Source organism: Salvelinus fontinalis, chromosome 19 (assembly GCF_029448725.1).
Source record: "Salvelinus fontinalis isolate EN_2023a chromosome 19, ASM2944872v1, whole genome shotgun sequence".
Lineage (NCBI taxonomy): Eukaryota > Metazoa > Chordata > Actinopteri > Salmoniformes > Salmonidae > Salvelinus > Salvelinus fontinalis.
Genome location: NC_074683.1, coordinates 23,724,226 through 23,746,547, shown reverse-complemented (window position 1 = coordinate 23,746,547; position 22,322 = coordinate 23,724,226). Strand labels below are relative to the sequence as shown.

Below are 22,322 nucleotides of genomic sequence, written 5' to 3'. Positions count from 1 at the left end.
ATCCAAGCTCATCAATCGAACCCAGAGAGGATAGATGGAGCATCTGCAGCATGATCAGAAATCACAGACTGTAAATCTACAACAGAGACGCAGCCGGGGAAAATATGTAGGAAGAATGTTCAGAATAATACTCGTCCACCATTCAGACAACAAGAGGTTGCCAGGTTCTGACAGACGATGGGCGGCATCTCTGGGACTTAGAGAGCTCTCCTGTCACATATGTATTTTATTCTATAGCAGTGTTTCCCAACTCCAGTCCTTCAGTACCCCCAACAGCACACCTTTTTGTTGTAGCCCCGGACAGGCACACCTGATGCAACTTGTCAACCTATCATCAAGCCCTCAATGAGCACACATTTTCTGAGGGCTACAACAAAAATGTGTGCTGTTGGAGGTACTTAAGGACTGGAGTTGGGAAACACTGCTCTACTAGACATCTCAACTCACAAAGATTAGTACTGCTCAATACCCCTGGGCCATGAGACATACCTGGAGACTGGATCATAGACACCATAAATCTGTCTTAGACACAGACACAGTTATTGTAGATCTGTCTGGCTCTTATTTGGCTGGGCTTGCAATACAGCATGGAGTAGATTGACATTTTCTAGACGCACCTGTGGAAGTTTTCCTGTTCACAAGAGTTTAACCTCTTGTGAACAGAGGTTAAACTCACCTTCAGGAAGGACACAGAGCAGGTTCCTGCGGACGTTGAGTTCTCGGAGGGCCTGGAGTCGGCCGATGTGACGGGGCAGAGCAGTGATCTCATTACAGCTCACATCCTGTAGGGGGCACAACGCACAGCGTTAACTCAAACACATATATCACTTTCTGGTGCGTGTGCAGGATTTTGGTAACTAATCAAGGTAATGATGAGCAGCAGATTAGTAGAATCAGGTGTGTTAGAGAAGGTCTGGTCTGTAAACCCAGTAGCTCTCCAGGAGGATGGTTGGTCACCCCTGGTGTACAGAAGCTATGGTAAGGGGTTTATGTGGCTCATGACACATCCATATTACAGCCACACTGCTTCCTATTCCACTGGTCTAGCCTGTCTCCTCACATGGAGTCAAACAAAGTCTCCACTCCTCCCCTGTTTCCTGTTTGCAGGCAGCGCTTGCTCCATTAGGGCTGGTTCCATTCATTTCACCCCTCAGTGAAGAACAGTACAGTTACGTAAGGCTAAGCTTGGCCAGGAACTCACACAGGAAACTAAGAGCTGAGTCTGACACTGGCATTTAGAGGGAGAGAGAGAGAAAGTCTTACCAGCTCCATGAGGCTCCTGAGCTGACCGATGGCCTCAGGTATACACACCAGCTTGTTGTTGCTGGCATTGAGGACTCGTAGGGGCAACCCACACAGGCAGGCTGGCAGAGCACACAGCTGGTTCCGACTGTGAATACATACAGCTATATATTATTACACACAGCCTGGGACAGCATGATGACTGACACTGAGAGATGCAGATCAGAGAGAGATGAATGGGATGTCCAGAGTGTCACCCATCTAGAGCTGACAAAGATCCATGTGGATGGAAACTTCAATAAAGCTGTCAGATGAGATGTGTGTTGGACCTTATTCATGGATATATCCAATGGGAGGAAGAGCTTTTGTTTACATAGGAAAATAGACATTTTAATATTTTATAAACCAATTCAACTTAAGAGGGAGAAGGCAAAGAGCCCTATCTGCATTGTAACAATGTGTTGCATAATGGTATTCATATTTACATTACACGAGTCAGTGAGTCAGTGTTTGTGACTGTTTGTGTCTAGTGTAGTGTAAGAAACAGAATGCCCTATGGGACAAACTACTCATTAGCTTTCCCATAAACACGTCCTCTCCCAGCACTGTACTGTACTTATGCAAAACATAAACACAAACAACCTGAATCTCAATCTAGTTCAGTCCAGCATGACAAAACAGCCCCCAAACCCTCCAAAAACCCTTAATAAAAACAGGATTGTGGTGTTCCCTCCCTGGCTTACACTAGCAGTTAGCCAAAATGCTTTAAAACAATCCAAATCCTTTCATAAACAGAGCAGAACACCTCCAAACAGTTAAAACCTCTCATAAAACAGGCTTCTGGTGTTCTGTCTCCGGCTTACAGCTACAGTTAGCCAGCACACGGCAGGGGGTCAGTGGCTGGGAGAGAGGCCTTTTAACATTGACAGAGCAGAGTATGAGCAGAGTGGTTTACAGATGACCCCAGAGAAAATAAGTTCTCCACTCCACAACAAAGGCTACAAATTATCCTGGAAATGACCCATCGGTACACACACAAACATGCGCTTTGTTTTTCTATCCTCGTGGAGACCAAAAATTGATTTACATTCAGAATCCTACTTTCCCTAAACCCTAACCCTAACCTAACCCTAAACTTTAGGTCCCCACAAGGATAGAAGAACCAACCCATTGACACATACACACAGAGACACACACATGCAAAACCATGAGGCTGCGAAACTCCTCTGACTCAGCACTGGCAGGAATATTACGGAAATGAAATCAAATTGAGTTTATCCAGCTGTTCCCACACACACAGTGGGTTCCTGTGTGTGTGTGTGTGTGTGTGTGTGTGTGTGTGTGTGTGTGTGTGTGTGTGTGTGTGTGTGTGTGTGTGTGTGTGTGTGTGTGTGTGTGTGTGTGTGTGTGTGTGTGTGTGTGTGTGTGTGTGTGTGTGTGTGTTTGCTGTGGGTTCCTGTGTGTGTATGTTTGCGTGTGTGCCTGCATGATTTCAAGTTTGCATGCATGTGTTGTAGTGTTGCATCAGATCTAGCTGTATCACTGTGCAGTCCAGGGGCTTGCCAAAGGCTCCACAAAGCCAGAGATGTCAAACACTGTCTCCGTCTCTGATCCAAGAGATTACAGACGGAATTAGAATGTATAGACAACACTGGCTGAATCCAATAATGTTAGCTAAGTGTGATGGGTTTGCACTCAAAAAGATAAAGCTTACTTCATAGTGTACATAGTGACGTTTCAACTTTGCAGCCTTCTTCAGTGTGTAGGTAAAAATCGTTTATATTCAAAACAGCATTAGCTAGCGTTAGCTAACTGTGTTAGCGGAATGGAACCCCCTGTGGAGTAGTAACATAACAACACACAGGCCAACAGAGAGGAGCTAGGAGCTGTCAGCTAGGACCACACAAGAACCACATCACATCACTAGGCAAAAACACAATCATAAGGAGCACACACTACACTCCCACTACACTGCACTGCAGCTAGCACAACAGCACAAGCTAACACAATAGAGCAACAAGCTAGCATTACAATAGTTCACAGTAAAACCTGACTGCCTAAATAAAAGCTAACAGGATGAAAGAACGTCACTCTAAAACGCAGCAATAGAAATCAGCAAACTCCATGACACAACATGATAACAACAGCTGGCAGCTCCAAACAGCCTTCATCTCATTTCCTAGACAACTTCAAAATAAGGTTGCTGTTTTTTCACATGTGCCAAAGCTCTATCTACACTAGTAGTCTAGATACTGTAGTTACTGTACCACCAACTGAACTTTGCTCTTCCCGGGGGATATCCCTGAAGTAGACCTATGGTCTCTTGAGTCTTCTCAAGTATCCTGTGTGGATAGGGCAAGTACCCCTGGTGGTCCAAGTACCCCTGGTGGTCCAAGTACCCCTAGTGGTCCTAGTACCCATAATGGTCCTAGTGCCCATAGTGGTCCTAGTACCCCTGGTTGCCCTAGTACCCCTGGTGGTCCAAGTACCCATAGTGGTCCTAGTACCCATAATGGTCCTAGTGCCCATAGTGATCCTAGTACCCTTGGTTGCCCTAGTACCCCTGGTGGTCCAAGTACCCATAGTGGTCCTAGTACCCATAATGGTCCTAGTGCCCATAGTGGTCCTAGTACCCCTGCTTGTCCTAGTACCCCTAGTGGTCCTAGTACCCCTGGTTGTCCTAGTACCCCTAGTGGTCCTAGTACCCCTAGTGGTCCTAGTACCCCTAGTGGTCCTAGTACCCCTAGTGGTCCTAGTACCCCTAGTGGTCCTAGTACCCCTAGTGGTCCTAGTACCCCTAGTGGTCCTAGTACCCCTGGTTGGGAAACACTGATCTAGACAACAAAGAGCTTTCATTCTCTTTCCACCATGATACAGGCCAGTAACAGGACGATCCTAAAAATAAAGCAGTCATTTTTACGTGTTCCTGGTGCAGACATGGAGAGCGTTCTCTATTTCCTGTTTTGACTGCGATATGAAAAGCTACACATTTAAATGAGACTATCTGTCGGTGTCTCCATGGCATCCAATAACATTCCTGTCTAGTGGTGTAAAACACATCCCCTGGTGCTGTCACCAGGGCACTCACATCACATTATACTCAGACACACACGCGCATGCACGTTACACTACATCAGCTAACGCCAACTGAGGCTCAGTGATGAGAAGATAAACTAGACATCCTCTCCCTTCAGATGTAGCATTTAGATAACTAATTCAATTAATCACTTATTAAATTACTAATTAATTACCTGAGTGTTATGACCGCAACACAACATGCGTATATTCATGCATGTGCCTGCCCTGCCCTGCCCTGACCTGCCATGCCCTGCCGTGCCCTGCCCTGCCCTGCCCTGCCCGCCTGCCTCAGTTACACAGTGGTGTGAGCATGAATGAAGAGATTAGAGACATGAAGTACAGAGACTACTGAGCTTGTCTCAGGTTGATGATGCATACAGCCGGGAGTAAAAAAACAGGTTAGCACTGATATGATGACTCTTTCTCTCTCCCACTCTCTCCCTTTATGTCTCCTCTCCTTCTCCCTACATATCTGTCTCTCTCTCTCCCTCTGCCCTTCTTTCTCTCTCGCTCACTCTCTCTCTCTGTTGGTCTCTGTCGATAGCTAGATAAAGAAGGAGTGGACACTGGAGAAAGAGACTAAAACAGTTAGAGTGACCTGGGTATGACATCATAGCGTACTACACAAACACAGTCAGACAGGATGTGTTGTTGCCTTGTGGTCCTGCCATGAGAATGGAAGTGGTGACATCAGCCCGTTGAGAGGTGTCGTGATGCGTGAAGGCTAACAAGCATGTCAGCCCTGGGGAACAGTTGGCACCAAACACCTGGGTCTTAACAAGCTGTTAAGAGTAGGTTCAAGTCTTACCTGAGGTTTAAGGAGGTGAGTGACTGTAGGTTGATGATGGTGTCAGGAATAGTTTTGATACAGTTGTGATAGAGGTTCAGCGATTCCAAGGCGACCAGGTGACACACCTCCAAGGGGACCTCCGCCAAACGATTCCTTGACAGGTCTGACGAGAGGGAGAGAGAGGAAGAAATAGGAAGAAGAGACAGATATCACCTGCAGTTGTATACTAGTGCCACTAGGTGTCTCTCTCCCAAGCTCAGTACCTCCATACAACCCAGTTTACCAACAGGGAGAGAATAGCCTTAGAGGGGGACTGAGCTACGCTGTCCAAGGCTACAGGTTAGCACAAGACTTCCTGTATTCTTGGCTACGGTCTCACAACAGCGAATAACAGTGATATCAGTTAGCTACTATGTTCACTGTTCAGATTAGCTCCACTCCACTGCTGCCCATTGTTCCTCAGTGATTTAGTGAATTCAACTGTGATGTCCTAAAACGCTCACGTCTATATGGAAGCCTATATGACGTCATGGACACCACAATGGAAGGAAGTTCAGTTAAAAACAGCAACACTCAGAATCAAAATGCTACCCATAGTTGATCTTCCATTCAAGCAAAACAGCTTCAGTGTGACTCAAAGTCCTGCTAGCACAAGTAGCGCTGAATGGAAATAATGAGGACTGAGGCCTGAAAATAACATCACAATGTGTGTGAGTGTGCATGTGTTCTTATATGTGTATTATCTGTGTATCACAGGATCTCTCTCTCTCTCTCTCTCTCTCTCTCTCTCTCTCTCTCTCTCTCTCTCTCTCTCTCTCTCTCTCTCTCTCTCTCTCTCTCTCTCTCTCTCTCTCTCTCTCTCTCTCTCTCTCTCTCTCTCTCTCTCTCTCTCTCTCTCTCTCTCTCTCTCTCTCTCTCTCTCTCTCTCTCATATATATATTTCCGCTGAACCGCATCTCCATGTGAAACAGAGATCTAACAACCCCTCCACCATACCTCCTCATTTCCTACCTCCCACTCTCTCCTCCCTCTTTCTTGCTATCCATTGCTTTCACAAGCTCTCCCTAATTTTCCCTCTCTCCATCTCTCCCTGCAGAGTTAGCCATCAACCCTCACACACTCAGTCAGCACATAGTTTAAATACATAGGCACACATAGGGGCCTAGTTAGTTTTAGACCTACAGTATATACTTACTTACTTACGCAGACAGACACACTCAAACACAAATGTGTTTTGAAAGTGTGTGTGTAATGTCTGAAACACACAGGAGCCAATCAGTCAATACACAGCATGCTGAAAACTCCCCCAGAACCAGTACAGGAAATGAAGTGAACAATAATCCCCATGGGATGGATTCACCCTTAACACCATAGCTATACAATCAGATGGGCAGACACATATGCATGTAGCCTACACAAACCCACGCAGGGAGTGGCCTATAACTATGTGACTCTATAAAAGGTATAATACAAGGTATGTGATGGAGAGGAAGCCGTGTGTGTGTAGGCAGTAAACAGTGTCATTATAAGTTATCAGAGAGCAGACCTCTTTCACTAACATCTCCCTACAGAGAGCATTCAGAAACATGTTGCTTTACATCATTTACACTCCTCCTTTATGTGAGACATTTCTAATGTCTTTATTCTTTTGGAACTTCTGTGAGTGTAATGTTTACTGATCATTTTTGTTTATTTCACTTTTGTATAATATCACAAGAAATTTGTGAGTGGTTGAAAAACTAGTTTTAATGACTCCAATCTGTATATATTTTGTTTACGATCGATAACGATATTTATCACGATATTAAGGAGAAAATGTTTAAAAGGTGCATATCTGCTTCAGATTGAAGCCTGCCTAAACAAACCGAAGGCTTTAATATTTCTTATTTATTGTCAGAAGTAGAAGAACTCACAAATAACATTTTAACTCCACTTTTGTTTAACTTCTCTGGGATATAGGGGGTGCTGTTTCGACTTAGGGAAAATTGGTCTCCAAATTAAACTGCCTAGTACTCAATTCTTGCTCGTACAATATGCATATTATTGTTATTATTGGATAGAAAACACTCTAGTTTCTATAACCGTTGGAATTATGTCTCTGAGTGAAACAGAACTCATTCTACAGCACTTTTCCTGCCAGGGAGTGAGATTTCAGAAATCTTGGCCCCTGCTCCCAGGTCAGTTCATAAGTCCCTGTGAATGCTATGATGCTACAAACACTGCCTACGCCTTCCTCTAGATGTCAGTAAGCGGGGAGATTTTGAATGGAGTGGATTGCGCAATCCGGGCTCTATAAATAGACCCTGGAGCAGAAAGAACGTCCTTTTCAACAGTGCGCTCGACGCAGAGTGGTCGTCGGACTGGCCTTCCAAGCTTTGGTTTAGCCACTTATATATCGCCGGTCATGTTTTTATTCGTTATAGGTGTTAAAGACATCATAAGGTAGTTCATTTAAACCGTTTTATAGCAATTTATATCCGTTTAGTGCGATTTTGAGGCATTTCTTTGTGATGCACTTTGAAGCGCTGGGCACGTTTCCAGTACCGGTCGAACATTAGTGGCCATTTCGACAGGACAAGAGGACATCTTTCGACCAAAAGACGATTAGACCGGAGAAAGGATACATTGCCCAAGATTCTGATTGAAGATCAGCTCATAGTAAGAACTATTTTTGATGATAAATCGTTATTCTGTTGAAAAATGTCAAACGCATAAGCCGCCATTTTGTTTTGTGTAGCTTCGCTTGGCGAACCCTGTATTGCACAGTATGGATAATTTTAGAAATGTAATTCAGCGATTGCATTAAGAACTAATTTGTCTTTCGATTGCTGTCCACCCTATATTTTTTTGTAAAGTTTATGATTAGTTATTCATTACGCGAGATCACTGTCCAAAATGGCGCCCGACATTTTCAGCCCAGGTTGGCTACTATTCTCATTGTATAACCACGTTTTTTATGTGGCTAAATATGCACATTTTCAAACAAACTCTATATGTATGTTGTAATATGATGTTACAGGAGTGTCATCGGAAGAATTCTATGAAGGTTAGTGAAAAAATTAATATATTTTGGCGATGATAACGATATCGCTCTCTTTGGCTTGAATCAATGCTCGGGTAACGTTTGCATATGTGGTATGCTAATATAACGATTTATTGTGTTTTCGCTGTAAAACACTTAGAACATCTGAAATATTGTCTGAATTCACAAGATCTGTGTCTTTCCATTGCTGTGCGCTGTATATTTTTAAGAAATGTTTTATGATTAGTAATTAGGTAATACACGTTGCTCTCTGTATTTATTCTAGTCGAGTTGTGATGGTGGGTGCAATTGTAAACTATGATTTCTACCTGAAATATGCAAATTTTTCTAACAAAACCTACCCTATACAATAAATATGTTATCAGACTGTCATCTGATGAGTTTTTTTCTTGGTTAGTGGCTATCAATATCTTTATTTGGCCGAATTGGTGATAGCTGCTGGTGGAGAGAAAAAATGGTGGACAAAGAAAAATGGTGTCTTTTGCTAACGTGGTTAGCTAATAGATTTACATATTGTGTCTTCCTTGTAAAACATTTTAAAAATCTGAAATGGTGGCTTTATTCACAAGATCTGTATCTTTCATTTGGTGTCTTGGACTTGTGATTTAATGATATTTAGATGCTACTATTTAATTGTGACGCGATGCTAATCAGTGAGGGGGGGGTTGGGGGTGCTTGTCAGTTGGGACGCTAGCGTCCCAACTATCCCAGAGAAGTTAAACTGTAAACCCTTACAAGTCATGAGCAAGAAATAAAATCACAGTTGAAGTTGGGGTAGTTGTTGTCTTACAAGTTACAAGCAAGAAAGACAAGTCTGTCTACGGCCTCTTTAAAGCTGCCCTATGGCAGGTAACTATGTTGCCACCTGTGTTAAAAACACTCTGAGGGGGAGCTGGTCTCAGGAATGCACACGTAGTGCTTTGCCATGTGGCTGACTTTGGGAAAGTTTTTGGGGTGGATCTTCCACCAGTCCAGTGGATTGGTTTCACTGTCAGCATCAGGAGACTGAAGGTAGCAACTGAGTTCCTTTTCTACCAGCTGGATTTCAGTAAGACCTGTGGTGGTGGAGCATGGCTTTTTGAAAAAACTGCCCATTGACTTTCTCTTTTTAGCTGTCAGTTGTGGTGAAGCAGCAGCAACGTCTCCCTGTGCTGGGCTTGGGTTTTCATGTTCCTCATTGACCATCTCTGAGACAGCTCTCACTTTTATGTGGCCCACCTTCTCCTGTGTTTAAAACCGAGGGTCGACCAACGAGGCTATGTCCAGGAGGTCATCTGTGGCTAGGTCATCATATTTCTCATTCAGATAGTCCATGACTATCATTTTGATGGTTTGGGTGAGCTCTGTTTCACCATCATCAGGTTTCATGAACTCTGTATTGAACAGGTGTAGTACTAGCTTTAGGTAAGACACACTGACATAAGACTCACCAGACAGAGCATCTGTGAATCCTAGGAGTGGGTTCAATGCCTGGTTGATGGACTCAAGAACATCTATATCTGTATAAGTGGGAGCTAAGTGCCGGGTCTTACTGGACAAGACCTGTGAAATGGCTTTCTCCTGCTCTAGTACTCTTTGCACCATCTTTTGACGTGATCCCCACCTGGTAGGCGACTCTGTCACCAACTTGTGCTGGGGTAGGTTGTGTTCTTTTTGAGCAACCACCCTGTATCTCTTCTTTTTCCATGAATAGGAAAAGGCACCTACCCCTTTCTTACATACTCCAAATGCTCGATCCACCCATTTGTCTCTACCCACTCTCTCTAAGAGAAATCAAGAGATTTTAATTTAAAAAATGAATCACAATAATCCCTTTAGTTATGTACAAATGTAATATCTAACTTAATCAGTTGATGAAAAAATAAATCACATTTAGTTTAATCTAACCAATCACTTCGATATACACAATTGACAAGGTTACTTACCAATGGCCAAATGCAGACAATGTCCAAAACATTGTAGTCGGGTATATTTGTTGATTTGAGCGGCCTTCACCACGTTCACACCACTATCCTTTGTTATGCAGACCTGTCTGTCTTGACTGAGTCCCCAGGAGGCGAGAGCGTCAATGATCCCCTCTGCTATAGCTTCAGTTGAACCCTTTTTATCAATAATTTCTTCGTTGGAAGCTGATCCTTCTCCATGGCTATTGTCATGACGTTGGCCTGGGGGTAGGTTTATGACAGTCATAAATACCTCTTTCCCCCTTTTTCTCTCTCCCTACTATAACTGATGTGACATAAGAAAACCCATTGGTTAACATAGAGATTCCGAGAACATCAGAAGTTGGGGGGGAAATGAACTATATTCTGGTAATCCGACCAACTGAACATATGCGGTGGTACTTAAGGTATATTATGTCAGTTCGGTTGCCCTCTGACACATTCTCATCAATGATAGAATGACATAAACTCTACTGTGGAAAGTCTAAACGTCAGAGGTATCGGATTCACATGGAATTGTTGTTTAATTCAAATGTTTGAATATGAAATTATTTGTGAATAGATGAAATGTAATTTTAGCTTCCAAATGAGAGATTTGGCTTCTGCTCAACCAGGGGCCCGCCCCTGTGAAGAGACATGGGTTATAAACTTTTCAGACACACCCCTCTCCCTCCACTGTAAAAGCCATTGACAAGAATATAACTTCCTGTTCCGGGTACATTTAGGATGACGATCCGATGTCAGAATGGTTCAAAAAATAACTACAGAACTAAGCCAACATCAGCATGGACTTTGGTTGTAAATGGTATGAACTTTGAACTCGTATTCACTACAGAAGTGATACCTCCTAGCCGTTGAGTTAGCAACAGCCGCTACAAACGTAGGTTAGGAAGGACAGTCAGAGTATCCCATCTACTACACACGACGTTACTCCAACGTATCCAGTGACCACCAGAGACATTCTTCAAAGGACAGAGGACTTGGGTTGGCGATACGGTCTTCCATCTACCACCAACCTACTGAAGCGCAGCTCAGAGTAAATATTTATTGCATTTTCCTTTTTCAAATGGGCGGTAATTTAGAATGCATAAGATGTATTTACGATAGCACAGCTCGCCTATGTTCCAGTCTCCCGCTCTTTCACTAAAATCCCGCCCCTTCCCTTTGTGTAACAAGCTGTCATATCTGTTCCGCCCGCTAGGGACGTTTGCCTTTATGACGGCAATTTGTGATCAAGTTATGATTTAATTGTTTATGTGTGATTCTGTGTGATTAGTTAGGTATTTAGTAAATAAATAATTAAACCCAATTTTGTATTGCTGATTCAACTTGTTAGCCAGGATTCTTGCAGATAACCAAGGATTAACCACTTTCAGATGAGACTGAATAAAATGACGATTAATGTGACTGCTATGGATGTAAAATATTACTAAATCTTTAAGAGTTTATTCGGAAGATAACAGCTCTATAAATATTCTTTTGTGGTGTCCCTCTCTAGTTAATTATATTTACATGATTTGTTCAATCATTAATTACGGAGAAATTATTTTATAGAATAGCATGTCATAGCAATTAATCTGGCATAGCCAAAGACACGACACTATCACTGCCACTGTTTTTGCCTAAAATCCCAAATTTTTCGTGGTTAATAGTGGCTACTCCATCACTCGAGGTGATAAGTGATTTTTAGTGGGTGTATACCTCTCCACATACATATTGTCATTTCTCTGCATGCTGACTCTATTTAAACTGGAAACCACACACCCTGAGGCTGCATTCATCGTAGCTGGGGATTTTAACAAGGCTAATCTGAAAACAAAACTCCCTAAATTCTATCAGCATATCGATTGTGCTACCAGGGCTGGTAAAACCCTAGATCATTGTTATTCTAACTTCCGCGACGCGTATAAGGCCCTCCCCCGCCCTCCTTTTGGAAAAGCTGACCACGACTCCATTTTGTTGCTTCCAGCCTACAAACAGAAACTAAAACAAGACGTTCCCGCGCTCAGGTCTGTTCAACGCTGGTCCGACCAATCTGATTCCACGCTTCAAGACTGCTTCGATCACGTGGATTGGGATATGTTCCGCATTGTGTCCAACAACAACATTGACGAATACGCTGATTCGGTGAGCGAGTTCATTAGAAAGTGCATCAGTGACGTAATACCCACAGCAATGATTAAAACATGCCCAAACCAGAAACCGTGGATTGATGGCAGCATTCGCGCGAAACTGAAAGCGCGAACCACTGCTTTTAACCAGGGCAAGGTGACCGGAAACATGACCGAATACAAACAGTGTAGCTATTCCCTCCGCAAGGCAATCAAACAAGCTAAGTGCCAGTATAGAGACAAAGTAGAGTCGCAATTCAACAGCTCAGACACAAGAGGTAAGTGGCAGGGTCTACAGTCAATCACGGAATACAAAAAGAAAACCAGCCCCGTCGCGGACCAGGATGTCTTGCTCCCAGACAGACTAAATAACTTTTTTGCTCGCTTTGAGGACAATACAGTGCCACTGACACAGCCCGCTACCAAAACCTGCGGGCTTTCCTTCACTGCAGCCGAGGTGAGTAAAACATTTAAACGTGTTAACCCTCGCAAGGCCGCAGGCCCAGACGGCATTCCCAGCCGCGTCCTCAGAGCATGCGCAGACCAGCTGACTGGTGTGTTTACGGACATACTTAATCAATCCTTATCCCAGTCTGCTATTCCCACATGCTTCAAGAGGGCCACCATTGTTCCTGTTCCCAAGAAAGCTAAGGTAACTGAGCTAAACTACTACCGCCCCGTAGCACTCACTTCCGTCATCATGAAGTGCTTTGAGAGACTAGTCAAGGACCATATCACCTCCACCCTACCTGACACCCTAGACCCACTCCAATTGGCTTCCCGACCCAATAGGTCCACTGACGACGCAATCGCAACCACACTGCCCTAACCCATCTGGACAAGAGGAATACCAATGTGAGAATGCTGTTCATCGACTACAGCTCAGCATTTAACACCATAGTACCCTCCAAACTTGTCATCAAGCTCGAGACCCTTGGTCTCGACCCCGCCCTGTGCAACTGGGTACTGGACTTCCTGACGGGCCGCCCCCAGGTGGTGAGGGAAGATAACAACATCTCCACCCCGCTGATCCTCAACACTGGGGCCCCACAAGGGTGCGTTCTGAGCCCTCTCCTGTACTCCCTGTTCACCCACGACTGCGTGGCCATGCACGCCTGCAACTCAATCATCAAGTTTGCGGACGGCACTACAGTGGTAGGCTTGATTACCAACAACGACGAGACGGCCTACAGGGAGGAGGTGAGGGCCCTCGGAGTGTGGTGTCAGGAAAATAACCTCACACTCAACGTCAACAAAACAAAGGAGATGATTGTGGACTTCAGGAAACAGCAGAGGGAGCACCCCTCTATCCACATCGACGGGACAGTAGTGGAGAGGGAAGTAAGTTTTAAGTTCCTCGGCGTACACATCACGGACAAACTGAATTGGTCCACCCACACAGACAGCGTTGTGAAGAAGGCGCAGCAGCGTCTCTTCAACCTCAGGAGGCTGAAGAAATTCGGCTTGTCACCAAAAGCACTCACAAACTTCTACAGATGCACAATCGAGAGCATCCTGTCGGGCTGTATCACCGCCTGGTACGGCAACTGCTCCGCATACAACCGTAAGGCTCTCCAGAGGGTAGTGAGGTCTGCACAACGCATCACCGGGGGCAAACTACCTGCCCTCCAGGACACCTACACCACCCGATGTCACAGGAAGGCCATAAAGATCATCAAGGACAACAACCACCCGAGCCACTGCCTGTTCACCCCGCTATCATCCAGAAGGCGAGGTCAGTACAGGTGCATCAAAGCAGGGACAGAGAGACTGAAAAACAGCTTCTATCTCAAGGCCATCAGACTGTTAAACAGCCACCACTAACATTTAGTGGCTGCTGCCAACATACTGACTCAACTCCAGCCACTTTAATAATGAGAATTGATGGAAATGTATGTAAAAATGTATCACTAGCCACTTTAAACAATGCCACTTAATATAATGTTTACATACCCTGCACCTGTACATAGCCCATCTATAATTTAGCCCAAACAACTACCTCTTTACCTACTGTATTTATTTATTTTGCTCCTTTGCACCCCATTATTTCTATCTCTACTTTGCACCTTCTTCCAATGCAAACCAACCATTCCAGTGTTTTTTAGTTTTTTTTTTACTTGCTATATTGTATTTACTTCGCCACCATGGCCTTTTTTTATATTTTTATTTATATATATATTTTATTTGCCTTCACCTCCCTTATCTCACCTCACTTGCTCACATTGTATATAGACTTATTTTTCACTGTATTATTGACTGTATGTTTGTTTTACTCCATGTGTAACTATGTGTTGTTGTATGTGTCGAACTGCTTTGCTTTATCTTGGCCAGGTCGCAATTGTAAATGAGAACGTGTTCTCAGTTTGCCTACCTGGTTAAATAAAGGTGAAATAAAAAAATAAAAGAAAAAATTACTCATCTCATATGTATATACTGTACTCTATATCTTCTACTGCATCTTGCCATCTTTATGTAATACATGTATCACTAGCCACTTTAAACTATGCCACTTTGTTTATATACCCTACATTACTCATCTCATATGTATATACTGTACTCTATACCATCTACTGCATCTTGCCTATGCCGTTCTGTACCGTCACTCATTCATATATCTTTATGTACATATTCTTTATCCCTTTACACTTGTGTGTATAAGGTAGTAGTTGTGGAATTGTTAGGTTAGATTACTTGTTGGTTATTACTGCATTGTCGGAACTAGAAGCACAAGCATTTCGCTACACTCGCATTAACATCTGCTAACCATGTGTATGTGACAAATACAATTTGATTTGATTTGCTGCTGCGTCACAGAGGTGAAATGGACTGCTGTACCTAATTATTCTCTATCGACATTATTGAAAATGAATCTAAACGTTTTTATATCGTTATTGAGGGAAGTAATTACCTTGATAATTATTGTTATTGATTTAATCGCCCAGCCCTACCCAACCCCAACTATTACACACGCCCAAAACACATCCTGCGACCTAAGAGGTATGTATCAGATGCTCAACATGCTCTGCTCACACCTACTGTGATGGTCCGGCCCTAAACCACACAAAAACAACACTAGACATTATGGAACAGAAAGCTTTTACTATCTCATCCTGGAATATACAAGGTCTGAGGTCATCTGCCTTTGGCCTAAAGAGCCGGAACTCTGACTTCATCATAGAAATTGGAAATATAGACATTGTCATCCTACAAGAAACATGGTATAATGGAGACAGACCCACCGGTTGCCCTCTAGGTTACAGAGAGCTGGTAGTCCCATCCACCAAACTACCAGGTGTGAAACAGGGAAGAGACTGGTATGCTAATTTGGTATAGAGCAGACCTAACACACACTATTAAATTAGTCAAAAGAGGAACATTTTACAGAAATGAATAAGGAAATGATCTCAACAGAGAAATATGTCCTCATGTGTGCTAAATATATCCCCCAATAGAATCTAATTGATGACAGCTTCTCCATCCTTGACGGGGGAGATCAACAATTTTCAGGCTCAGGGACATGTACTAGACTGTGGTGACATAAATGCCAGAACTGGACAAGAACCCAACACCCTCAGCGGGATAAACACCTACCTGGAAGTGACAGCATTCCTTCACCCATATGCCCCCCTAGACACAACTACGACAACATAACCAACAAAAACGTGTCACAACTCCTGCAGCTCTGTCGGACGCTGGGTATGTACATAGTCAATGGTAGGCTTCGAGGGGACTCCTATGGTAGGTACACCTATAGCTCATCTCTTGGCAGTAGCACTGTAGACTACTTTATCACTGACCTCAACCCAGAGTCTCTTAGAGCGTTCAGTCAGTCAGTCCACTGACACCCCTATCAGACCACAGCAAAATCACACTCTAATTGAACAGAGCTATGCTCAAATCACGAGACATAAAAGCCAAAGGAACTGAATAATATTAAGAAATGCTATAGATGGAAGGAAAATAGTGTAAAAACCACCAAAAAACCATTAGGCAACAACAAATTCAATCCCTTCTAGACAATTCCCTGGACAAAGGTTTCACTGTAATAGTGAAGGTGTAAACTTGGCAGTGGAAAGCTTTCAAACAGACAACCTAAGAAAATGAACAACAATGATAAATTGTTTGATGAAGAATGCAAAAACCTAAGAAAGAAATTGAGAAACCTATCCAACCAAAAACATAGAGACCTAGAAAACCTGAGCCTACGCCTTCATTATGGTGGTGAATCACTAAAAACAATACAGAAATACATTACGGAAAAAGAAGGAGCAGCACGTCAGAAATCAGCTCAATGTAACTGAAAAATCCATAGAATTTAACCACTTCTGGGAAAATTGGAAAACTCTAAAAAAACAACAACACAAAGCGCTATCTATCCAAAACGGAGATGTATGGATAAACCACTTCTCCAATCTTTTTGGCTCTATAACAAAGAACAAACAGCCAAAACATATATATGATCAAATGTAAATCTTAGAATCAACTATTAAAGACTACCTGAACCCACTGGATTCTCTAATTACATTGAATGAACTACAAAATAAAATACAAACCCTCCAACCCAAAAATGCCTGATGGTATCCTGAATGAAACAAATTCCAATTGGCTATACTTAAACTCTTTAACATCATCCTCAGCTCTGGCATCTTCCACAATATTTGGAACCAAGGACTGATCACCTCAATCCACAAAAGTGGAGACAAATTTGACCCCAATAACTACCAGGGGATATGCGTCAACAGCAACCTTGGGACAATCATTTGCATTATCATTAACAGCAGACTCGTACATTTCTTCAGCAAAAACAATGTACTGAGCAAGTGTCAAATTGGCTTCTTACCAAACTACCGTACAACAGACCACGTATTCACAAAGGCAGTCTTCTCATGCTTTGTTGATTTAAAAAAAGCTTTCAACTCAATTTGGCACGAGGGTCTGCTATCCTCCACCAAAATTTCACAGTGTGTGCGAGACCTGGAGAGGTCTACAAGCCACAGTGTCTCGCACCCACTATGAAATTTGGTGGAGGATCGGTGATGATCTGGGGGTGCTTCCACAAGGCTGGAATAGGGCAGATTTGTCTTTGTGAATGACGCATGAATCAAGTCACGTGTACAAGTTTGTCCTGGAAGAAAACTTGCTTCCTTCTGCTTTGACAATGTTCTCCAAATCTGAGGATAGTTTTTTCCAGCAGGACAATGCTCCATGCCACACAGCCAGGTCAATCAAGGTGTGGATGGAGGATCACCAGATCAAGACCCTGTCATGGCCAGCCCAACCTCCAGACCTGAACCCCATTGAAAACCTCTGGAATGTGATCAAGAGGATGACGGACGGTCACAAGCCATCAAACAAAGCCGAGCTGCTTGAATTTTTGTGCCAGGAATAGCATAAAGTCACCCAACATCAATGTGAAAGACAGGTGGAGAGCATGCCAAGACGCGTGTAAGCTGTGATTGAAAATCAGGGTTATTCCACCAAATATTGGTTTCTCAACTCTTCCTAAGTTAAAACATAATTGTGTTGTTTAAAAATGAATATGAACTTATTTTCTTTGCATTATTTGAGGTCTGACAACACTGCATCTTTTCTGTTATTTTGACCAGTTGTCATTTTCTGCAAATAAATGCTCTAAATGACAATATTTGGGGGGGGAATTTGGGAGAAATGTTGTCAGTAGTTTATAGAATAAAACACAAATGTTAATTTTACCCAAACACATGCCTATAAATAGTCAAACCAGAGAAACTGATAATTTTTCAGCGGTCTCTCAATTTTTTCCAGAGCTGTAGATCAACGAATTGGCGAGGGCACTAGAACAGTCTGCAGCACCCGGGCTCACCCTATTAGAATCTGAAGTCAAATGTCTACTGTTTGCCAATGATCTGGTGCTTCTGTCCCCAACCAAGGAGGGCCTACAGCAGCACCTAGATCTTCTGCACAGATTGTCAGACCTGGGTCCTGACAGTAAATCTCAGTAAGACTAAAATAATGGTGTTCCAAAAAAGGTCCAGTTGCTAAGACACCATTGCTCTAAGGCACACACAAAACTATACATACCTCGGCCTAAACATCAGCGCCACAGGTACCTTCACAAAGCTGTGAACGATTTGAGAGACAAGGCAAGAAGGGCCTTCTATGCCATCAAAAGGAACATAAAATTGGACATCCCAATTAGGATCTGGCAACAAAAATATGTGAATCAGTTATAGAACCCTTTGCCCTTTATGGTTGTGAGGTCTGGGGTCTGCTCACCATCCAAGAAATCACAAAATGGGACAAAAACCAAATTGAGACTCTGTATGCAGAATGCTGTAAAAATATAATCCGTGTACAACGTAAAACACAAAATAATGCATGCAGAGAAGAATTAGGCCGATACCCGCTAATTATCAAATCCAGAAAAGAGAAGTAAAATTCTATAACCACCTAAAAGGAAGTGATTCCCAAACCTTCCATAACAAAGTCATTACCGACAGAGAAATTTACCTGGAGAAGAGCCCCCTAAGCAAGCTGGTCCTGGGGCTCTGTTCACAAACACAAACAAACCCCACAGAGTCCCAGGACAGCAACACAATTAGACCCAACCAGATCATGAGAAAACAAAAAGATAATTCCTTGTCAAATTGGAAAGCATTTACAAAAAAAACAGAGCAAACTAGAATGCTATTTATCCCTAAACAGAGAGTACACATTGGCAGAATACCTGACCACTGTGACTGACCCAAAATTAAGGAAATCTTTGACTATGTACAGACTCAGTGAGCATATCCTTGCTATTGAGAAAGTCCGCCGAAGGCAGACCTGGCTCTCAAGAGAAGACAGGCTATGTGCACACTCCCCACAAAATGAGGTGGAAACTGAGCTATACTTCCTAACCTCCTGCCAAATGTATGACCATAGAGACACATATTTCCCTCAGATTACACAGACCTACAAAGAATTCGAAAACAAATCAATTTTCGATTAACTCCCATATCTATTGGGTGAAATACCACAGTGTGCAATCACAGCAGCAAGATTTGTGACCTGTTGCCACAAGAAAAGGGCAACTAGTGAAGACCAACACTATTGTAAAAACAACCTATATTTATGTTTATTTATTTTCCCTTTTGTACTTTAACTATTTGCACATCGTTACAAAACTGTACATATTAATATTTTGGAGCTTTTGTGAGTGTAATGTTAACTGTTCATTATTTCACTTTTGTTTATTATCTATTTCACTTGCTTTGGCAATGTAAACATATGTTTCCCATGCCAATTCAGCCTCTTAAATATAATGTGAATTGAATGAGAGAGAAGAGAGAGAGTCTGTACTTGTGTGTGTGATTCTGTGTTATCCAGCACACTCATAGGCATGGAACAAAATCACATTTTATTTTATTTGTCACATACACATGGTTAGCAGATGTTAATGTGAGTGTAGAGAAATACTTGTGCTTCTAGTTCCGATCATGCAGTAATATCTAACAAGTAATCTGACCTAACAATTCCACAACAACTACCTTATAGTTCTGTACTACCTTACAAGTGTAAAGGAATGAATAAATGAATGAAAATGAAAAAATGAAAATATATGAATGAGTGATGTCCGAACTGCATAGGCAAGATGCAGTAGATGGTATAGAGTACAGTATATACATATGAGATGAGTAATGTAGGGTATGTAAACATTATATAAAGTGGCATTGTTTAAAGTGGCTAGTGATACACATCTTTGTGTGGGAGAGGAGAGGAGAGAAGACGGTAAGAGGGGAAGAGAGAAAATAAAGACGACAGCGGGCTAACTGCTGTATGCTACAGTATCTGTGTCTAAAGAACCACAGGCTCCATCTAGAGAGAGAGAGAGAGAGAGAGAGAGAAAGAGAGAGGTGAATCACTGTGCCTCAAGGTGGTCTCCTAGTCTGACACCCGTGACCTAAATATACCTTCCTCCCCCACACACACAACAGGATTTCCGTTAGCCGGTGTTAGCCAGCATTTGGCCGATCAAAAAATTGAAAAGCTGATGAATAAAATTTCCGCTTGCCAATTGTCTGGGAGAAGAAGAAAAACTCCCATTGTGAAATAATGCTGATGGAATTGATGGAAATACCAGTCGATGTAAAAACGTTTGACTGGTCATGCTTATTGGTCTATGGGTTAATTTGCATAATTTAGTGGAATTAAATTGGCACGTTTGTACAGTATATTCATTATGTAGGCCTATCTTATTTATCATTACACGCTGCTGCTACAGCATCTCAAACAGGAAGGCAGGAAGGCAGCGCAACCCCTTACCAACATATCCATAGTCAAATTTACATTAGAAATACAAAAGTATGTGGACACCCTTCAAATGAGTGGATTCAGCTATTTCAGCCAAACCCATTGCTGACAGTTGTATTAAATTGAGCACACAACCATGCAATCTCCATGGACAAACATTGGCAGTAGAATGGCAGTACATTGGCAGTATTTTATTTTTAAACTCTGCATTGTTGGGAAGGGCTCATAAGGAGCATTTCACGGTAAAGTCGACACCAGTTTTTTCGGCGAAGGTGACAAAGAACATTTGATTTGATTCTCTCTTTCTATGAGCTCTTGACGTCAATATTTATTTATCCCTCTTTCCCGCTTCCTTTTATCCAAACACCACCAGCTGAATTGTTCAACTGACAGCCAACAGACACAGACCCCAGCATTGCTGAATAGAGTATGGCTCTTTATTGTTGGATAGATACAGTTTCGCGAGCACACGCACGCATGCACGCACGCACTCACAGAAAATGGATATGAAGGTAGCCCAGATGGCATGGCTTATCATTGTAATCCCTGGCACACATTATATTGACGCAGCCACAACTGCTGTTGCTGCGGCACGGTGCTGTATGTGTGTGCGTGCGTGCGTCTTTATCTTTGTGTTTGTGTGACTGTGTGCATGCATGTGTGTGTCTATTTCTGATAAAGGGTTAGACACAGGGGAACTCTCTTGATGTATAGTGTGAGACCCTTTAATATGGACCGTGTTTACACCCCCGGCCCCAGACATACAATGACGGGCCAACTCGTCATTCAGGCACAACCATGTATTTACATTTTAGTCATTTAGCAGATGCTATTATTCAGAGCGACTTACAGTAGTGAGCACATATATTTACATACATATTTGGTGTGACTTCACATAATACATTAAATAAATTGTCTCATATAAACTCAGCAAAAAAAGAAATGTCAACTGCGTTTATTTTCAGCAAACTTAACATGTGTAAATATTTGTATGAACATAAGATTAAACAACTGAGACATAAATGGAATAATGTGTCCCTGAACAAAGGGGGGGGGGGGGGGGGGGGGGCAAAATCAAAAGTAACAGTCAGTATCTGGTGTGACCACCAGCTGCATTAAGTACTGCAGTGCATCTCCTCCTCATGGACTGCACCAGATTTGCCAGTTCTTGCTGTGAGATGTTACCCCACTCTTCCACCAAGGGACCTGCAAGTTCCCGGACATTTCTGGGGGGAATGGCCCTAGCCTTCACCCTCCAATCCAACAGGTCCCAGAAGTGCTTAATGGGATTGAGATCCGGGCTCTTCGCTGGCCATGGCAGAACACTGACATTCCTGTCTTGCAGGAAATCATACACAGAACGAGCAGTATGGCTGGTGGCATTGTCATGCTGGAGGGTCATGTCAGGATGAGCCTTCAGGAAGGGTACCACATGAGGGAGGAGGATGTCTTCCCTGTAACGCACCGCGTTGAGATTGTCTGCAATGACAACAAGCTCAGTCCGATGACGCTGTGACACACCGCCCCAGACCATGACGGACCCTCCACCTCCAAATCGATCCCACTCCAGAGTACAGGCCTCAGTGTAACGCTCATTCCTCATGCCTCCTTGCAGCATGCCTAAGGCACGTTCACACAGATGAGCAGGGACCCTGAGCATCTTTCGTTTGGTGTTTTTCAGAGTCAGTAGAAAGGCCTCTTTAGTGTCCTAAGTTTTCATAACTGTGACCTTAATTGCCTACCGTCTGTAAACTGTTAGTGTCTTATTAACGACCGTTCCACAGGTGCATGTTCATTGATTGTTTATGGTTCATTGAACAAGCATGGGAAACAGTGTTTAAACC

At 43.0% G+C, this 22,322-nt stretch overlaps 1 protein-coding gene across 1 annotated transcript in view; it reads right to left on the bottom strand.

Annotated features, from left to right (window-relative positions):
* LOC129816522 (leucine-rich repeat and calponin homology domain-containing protein 1-like) overlaps positions 1-22,322 on the bottom strand; it is an 89,540-nt gene that overhangs the window by 38,292 nt on the left and 28,926 nt on the right. The window contains exons 2-4 of the mRNA XM_055871091.1: positions 5,129-5,273; positions 1,264-1,390; positions 677-782 (exon numbers count right to left, since the gene is read on the bottom strand). Coding sequence (XP_055727066.1) covers positions 677-782; positions 1,264-1,390; positions 5,129-5,273 — 378 coding nt within the window. The remainder of the gene's footprint in view (positions 1-676; positions 783-1,263; positions 1,391-5,128; positions 5,274-22,322) is intronic.